Below are 6,356 nucleotides of genomic sequence, written 5' to 3'. Positions count from 1 at the left end.
GATGCTATAAGCAATGGAATATGATCCCCTATACATTAATATATACTCCATATTTTTTTCGAAAATTTCATATTTTTTGGTTTTGGACTAGTATAAGTCTCACGGACCCATCCTCCTATCACCAGTTTTGTTTTAGGATGGAACCAATGGATTTCTATTAGTTTAGTCCAGACAAGAAAATGACAAAATAGGCAGACACATGTATGTCCATATAGCAGATGGACTAATAAAATCAAAATACAGAAGAGGGAATATCAGTAGCAAAAGTGAGTAGGCCATCAGCGACGATGCAGGTGGGGGAGGAGTGATCAGTTGAGATGAGCATCTGGTGCAAGATCCTTTAAAGAAGGAGGGTGTGTTGTTTTTGGGTGAAAATCTATGCCTACTATTGCTGCTTCGTGCTGGAAATGCTGAAAATGGGGTTTTAATTTGTGGTAAATTAATTATATAATGCATTTGATGAGGATGCTTTGGAGTAGTGAAAAATAAGGTGGAATCCTGGGATCACAATTTCATGTATTAGTAGTCTTCAGTATTTGGATTTTCCTTTCCTTTTTATTTTTTTTAATGTTGATTTATGTCATCTGGTGCAAGATCCTTTAAGATGAGCATCAGGCACGGTTGAGTTTACTCTTTAGATCCGTGTTACAGTCGTTTAATTGTTCTGAATGTTCAAAGTTTGATGCTACATGCTGGTTGTGAACAGATGTGATAAAGAAGATGAAGTAGTTAGAGGTTTAGATCTAGAATTGCAGCTTTATTCTTTTTACTTTCTGCAGCTTTTCTGATGCCTGTTAGTTAAAGGATCTGGTCCCCATTTTATTTCATTTTGTAAATGGAAAATTCTTAGGTGATGATACATTGATACTTACTCAATCTTTTCCTTTTTTCTTACAAGAAATACGATATCTAACGTGAGATGACATGTTCCCTTATTACAGGATCAGCCTTTGGAACTCAAGAAACAAAAAGTTCACTTTCTCGAAATCTGCCAATTTCCATGCTGGAGTAAACAGCATCGCGCTGCTTGGTGTGAACGTTGGGTTACCGGTTTGTTTTCCCTATCCTTTCCTTCTAAATGCATGAAAGACATTATATGTTCACTTGCTATAGCTTCTTGTTTCGTTACACTGACACGATTGTTTCTTTCCCATATCAAGAACATAGGCCACCGTTTTGAAAGATGGAGCACTGCCACGGACCTGTTAACTTACATGTGCTAGACCATGGTACACGAGACTTGTCACAACAAAAACGGTCTTACAAGGTTCATATTTTACTTTACTCGTGCTTGTAATTTCAATCATGCACAAACTTTAAATGAGAGACCTATGCCTTTTTTGCTTTTCAGGTTGGAATGAAAGGAGAAGCCATAAACTTGTATTCGCCAAGTAAAATATCGTCCGTTGATTGGATGAAAGCATCTCTCGCAGCAAACAGGCAACAGCCACTAACTTGGTACAAGGTAACACTGTTAGGACCAGCTATAACAATGTGTATTAAACAAATCCACGTCGACCTGGGCTTACTCTGGCACCGTATTAGAATTGATATCATCTTCCCCTTTAAAGGGTCATATAAGAGCACTCTTCTTATTTGAAAGGCTTACTTCAACGCACCAAATGGGAACGAGCCGTTGGCTTTGGAAATGAGTAGCATGGGAAAGGGGCAAGTGTGGATCAACGGGCAGAGCATTGGAAGATATTGGACAACCTACGCGAAGGGGCAATGCAGCGGTTGTAGGTACGAAGGAACGTATCGACAAGGAGAGTGCCAAGATGGATGTGGGAAGCCAACACAAAGATGGTATGTAAAATAATTTTGAAAGCATACATTTATTATTGAATTAGTATTTTATTTATAAATATGATGGTTGTTTGTGTAGGTACCATGTTCCAAGGTCATGGCTGAAGCCCACCCAAAATTTATTTATTGTTTTTGAGTGGTGATGCTTCCAAGATTTCCCTTGTTAAAAGATCACTTGCTTATGTATAGAATATGCGACTTAGATGGATAGATTATTATAAATAATTAAGCTCCAAATTTGAATACTCCATTCTTTGTAAATTATGGATATTATTGAAACGCCTATGTAATATGCAAGGAAGAGAGGAATATTTGATTTGTAAATTATGGATACTCTTGAAACACCAATGTATTAATATTATGCAAGATATTAATGTCCATATTTATCAAAAAGGTTGCCAAATTATAATATTTGTATCAAAAAGAGTAATAAACAAATTCTTTTCACACCACATTCTAATAACTATGGCAGTTACACCCTAAACGAGTTTCACAAAGGTGCTGACAAGCATAAATAAATTAAGCACGCCACCATTTTCTTCTTTTTTGGGTTCTTAACTAAAAATTTAAAGCGATTCATTGTTTTATTAAAGGACTTACATTTTCATCCTTTGAATTCTGTTACAATAATATTTGCGGTCACTATTTTTTAAAATATTATTACAAGTCTTTAAACTTTGATGTAATATTGATAGAAAGACTTTTCGTATTTTTTCAAACTTTAAAATTTTCATAGACCAAAATGTCTTTATGCATTAAGAACTATTTTTTGTCAAATTTCTTTAATTGTTATCCCTAGCCTTGTTCTCTAATCCCCTCTCTTATCTCTTCTTTATGCTTCAAATTAAATTATTACTCCCTCCGTTCCATAGTAATAGAGTCGTTTTGTCATTTTGGTACGTTCCATAGTAATAGAGTCATTTCCCTTTTTAGTAAAAGTCAACACATTTTTCCACACCTACTTTACTCTCTCTTAATTTATTCTCTCTTCATCTATGTACCTTTTTCATTTTACACTTACTCTCCCTTTACTTAACTCACCTAACACAATTTTTCTTAATCTTCGTGCCGAAAAGAAACGTCTCCATTACTATGGAACGGAGGGAGTATTAATTTATGATTTTCTCTCATCTGTATTCCTTTCTTATCTGCATTTTGTTTTTCTCCTTAACAATATGTATCCATTTATCTGATTTTATCAAACTATAAAATTTTCATAGACCAAAATGTAGTTATGCCTTAAGAACTATTTTTTGTCAAATTTCTTTAATTGTTATCCCTTCTCTTATCCCCTCTCTTATCTCTTCTTAATGCTTCAAATTAAATAATTTTAATTAATTATTCTCTCTCATCTGCATTCCTTTCTTATCTGCGTTTTGTCTTTCTCCTTAACAATATGCATTCATTTATCTAGCTAAATTATTGTATTAAAGAAAAAGAGAATCTTAAAGAACAAAATAAGAGAGAGAAGAATATAAAGAAGATGTAGGAGAGAGGAGATATATAGAGAGGAAGGATATAAGAAGAGATGATAAAGAAAAATTAGGGGGATAAAACTATATTACCACATAAATAGTCTTTAAGGACAGAAGGATATTTTTTCATAAAAAAAAAAAGAAGTAAAAAATTTCGTACAAGGATATTACATTAAAGATTAGAAATGGGTAATAATATTTTTAAAAAAAAATTAAATAAAAAGTAAAAAATTTCTTTACTTGCTTGTTCCTCTCTTTTCTGTGCCATTATATCTTTTTTCTTTTTTTTAATTCTAGCACGAGAACAAACATAAATGGTTGTATAAATAAATAGAAAATAATGATAAGCAAATACTCCCTCTCTTCGGACTGATCCACCGAGAGAGTGGGAAAATGGATAGGATATGGGCGATTTTACCAGTGACTCTACTCGTTTGTCTCCTCATCACTCGAATCAACACCAAAAGACTTCCCCCAGGCCCAAGAGGCCTTCCCATTTAGGCCATTTCCACCTTCTCGGCCCCAACCCTCACGTCGATCTATGCCATTTAGCCCGAAAACACGGCCCCGTCATGGGCCTCCGCTTCGGCCTCGTGCCAGCCGTGGTCGTATCATCCCCGGCAGCAGCCAAGCTGGCCCTCAAGACCCACGACCTCGTCTTCGCCAGCCGCCCTCGCCACGACGCCTCACGCCTCATGAGCTACGAGCAGCGCAACTTGGTCTTCGGCCCCTACGGCCCCTACTGGCGCGACATGCGCAAGCTCTGCACATTGCACCTGCTCTGCGCTGCCAAAATCGTCCAATTCAAGCACGTCCGAAAGGCCGAGGTCGGCCTCCTCGTCGCCTCCCTCAAGGAGGCTGCTGGCGCTGAGGCCGTTGACCTCAGCGCCAGAATCTCGGCCGTCAGCGGCGACATGAACTGCTTGATGATCCTCGGGAGGAAGTATTCCGACAAGGAACTTGATGAGGAAGGGTTTAAAGGTCTGTTCACGGAGACGATGGAGGTGGCCGCGCAGTTCAATCTCGCCGACTATTTCCCCTATATGGGAGCCTTGATCTTCAAGGCGTCACTCGCAAAACAAAGCGTCTCAGCAAAGTGTTCGATGGCTTCTTGGAGAAAATCATTGAAGATCACGTTCGGAACTGTGGAGAGAGGAAGCAGAGCGAGGATTTCGTTGATATTATGATGGCGATTATGGAGTCTGGCGAGGCTGGATTCAAATTCGACCGCCGCCACATCAAGGCCGTGCTCCTGGTAAACTTATTAATATCTTCGTTTGCTTGTTTCAGTCTAACATTATTTGTGGGTGCAGGATTTGCTGATAGCAGGAATGGACACTTCTTCAACTGCGATAGACTGGGCAATGTCAGAACTGATGAGACATCCAGCACTGATGAGGAAACTCCAGCAAGAGATTGAGTCGGTGGTGGGATTGGATCACATGGTTGAGGAATCACATCTCGACAAACTGGACTACTTGGACTGCGTGGTGAAGGAATCCATGCGTCTCCATCCCGTGGCGCCCCTCTTAATTCCTCACGAATCCATGGAAGACTGTGAGCTCCAGGGCTTCCATATACCGAAGAAGTCAAGGCTAACGGTGAATGTGTGGGCCATGGGAAGGGATCCTGATGTTTGGGCTAACCCGGATGCTTTTACACCAGAGAGGTTCATTGAAAGCGATATAGACGTGAGAGGCCGCCATTTCCAGCTCATACCCTTTGGTTCGGGCAGGCGGGGCTGCCCAGGGCTGCAGTTAGGACTGACCGTGGTGAAACTGGTGGTGGCGCAATTGGTGCATTGCTTTTATTGGAAGCTGCCCAGTGGTATGAAGCCTGAGGACATAGACATGTGTGAGCACTTTGGTTTGGTCACTGCTAGAGCTAAGCCTCTCGTGGCCATTCCTACTTATCGCCTACATGTTTCTTGAATTCAATTTCTGTTTATTGGCATCCTCAATGTTATTTGCGCAAATAAATACTGATCTAGATCAAAATAGTCTAGTTTTTCTCTTCAGTCATGATTATGGAATGATCTTGCATCACTTTGCAAAGTGTAGCATTGATGATCTAAACTTTGTTTTAATAAATTGATTATGAAGTACTCCCTCAGTTCCTTGTTAATAGAGACATTTCTTTTGTCACGGAGTTTAAGAATAGTGTGTTGAAATTGATGGTAAAAAAAAGTAAGAGAGAGTAAAGTAAGATAGATGGAGAGAGAATAAAATAAAAGGGAGAAATACTTTTTTATAAAAATAGAAACAACTTAATTAGCTTGAAACTTCCCAAAATTTAAAAAAATAACTCTATTAATATAGAACGGATAGAATAAATGTGTACGGAACTCTGATTAAAGCTTATTAAAAGTCATTTATGATGAGTCACTTTGCTCAAATCTTAAGTACATCCATCTAGGTACGTACCCAATTGATATTAACGCTTGCAATTATTGATGGGGCCATAAGGATTTGTAGATCCGTATCAATTATTGATCACGTTTCTTATTAGGGCAGTGATAAATTAACGAAAATTGTATATACAAAATTGGACATTTTAGGCATTTTACATCTATAATTACATTAATGACGATTAATTGGTTTATATATCACATATTTACCCTTTCGTAACTATTTTAGGAAAAAATTAAGTTTGTTAACTAAATAACTACAGATTTAGGAAAGTATTAAGTAGTTCTATCTTAAAGCGACATAATTACAGATAGATCAAAACTAAAAAGATGGATTCATCACATTTTTCATCATACATTTAATAAAATCTTGGGTAAGTAATTAGACAGACTCAACTTTTAAATGCTACAATATTAGAGCATCCGCAATGGTGCATAGGTCAGCCATAGGCCAGCCATTCTCTCCTCTGCCACGTCAGCAACACTAAAAAAACCACCTGCCACGTCAGATTTAGGCCAGCCATAGGCCAGCTATAGGCCAGCCGCAATAAAAACAATTCAAAATATACTACATTTACGGAATTAAAAGTACGATTAAAATACGGAATTAAATTTAGACACGTGTACGGGAAAATTCATTAATTGCATTTTAAAAAGTTACATAGATA

General features: G+C 37.9%; 1 protein-coding gene and 1 pseudogene across 1 annotated transcript; both read left to right on the top strand.

Moving 5' to 3' along the window:
• Positions 1 to 295: 295 nt before the first annotated feature.
• LOC125188516 (beta-galactosidase 5-like) lies at positions 296 to 2,172 on the top strand. Its single transcript, XM_048085456.1, has 6 exons — positions 296 to 434; positions 942 to 1,050; positions 1,161 to 1,267; positions 1,352 to 1,465; positions 1,604 to 1,806; positions 1,886 to 2,172. The coding sequence occupies exons 3-6, from the start codon at positions 1,184 to 1,186 to the stop codon at positions 1,947 to 1,949; spliced, it is 465 nt and encodes a 154-aa protein (XP_047941413.1). The 5' UTR covers positions 296 to 434; positions 942 to 1,050; positions 1,161 to 1,183; the 3' UTR covers positions 1,950 to 2,172.
• A 1,502-nt stretch (positions 2,173 to 3,674) lies between these two features.
• LOC125201236 overlaps positions 3,675 to 6,356 on the top strand; it is a 25,592-nt pseudogene continuing 22,910 nt past the window's right edge.

The sequence above is a fragment of the Salvia hispanica genome, chromosome 1 (assembly GCF_023119035.1).
Source record: "Salvia hispanica cultivar TCC Black 2014 chromosome 1, UniMelb_Shisp_WGS_1.0, whole genome shotgun sequence".
NCBI classification, from domain to species: Eukaryota; Viridiplantae; Streptophyta; class Magnoliopsida; order Lamiales; family Lamiaceae; genus Salvia; species Salvia hispanica.
This window is presented reverse-complemented; position numbering and strand designations above follow the sequence as displayed.

Coding starts and splice junctions, on each gene's coding strand:
- LOC125188516 (XM_048085456.1), top strand. CDS start 1,184: ATGGAGCACTGCCACGGACCTGTTAACTTACATGTGCTAGACCATGGT. Junction 1,268..1,351: donor AACAAAAACGGTCTTACAAG/GTTCATATTTTA, acceptor TTTGCTTTTCAG/GTTGGAATGAAAGGAGAAGC. Junction 1,807..1,885: donor GGGAAGCCAACACAAAGATG/GTATGTAAAATA, acceptor TTGTTTGTGTAG/GTACCATGTTCCAAGGTCAT.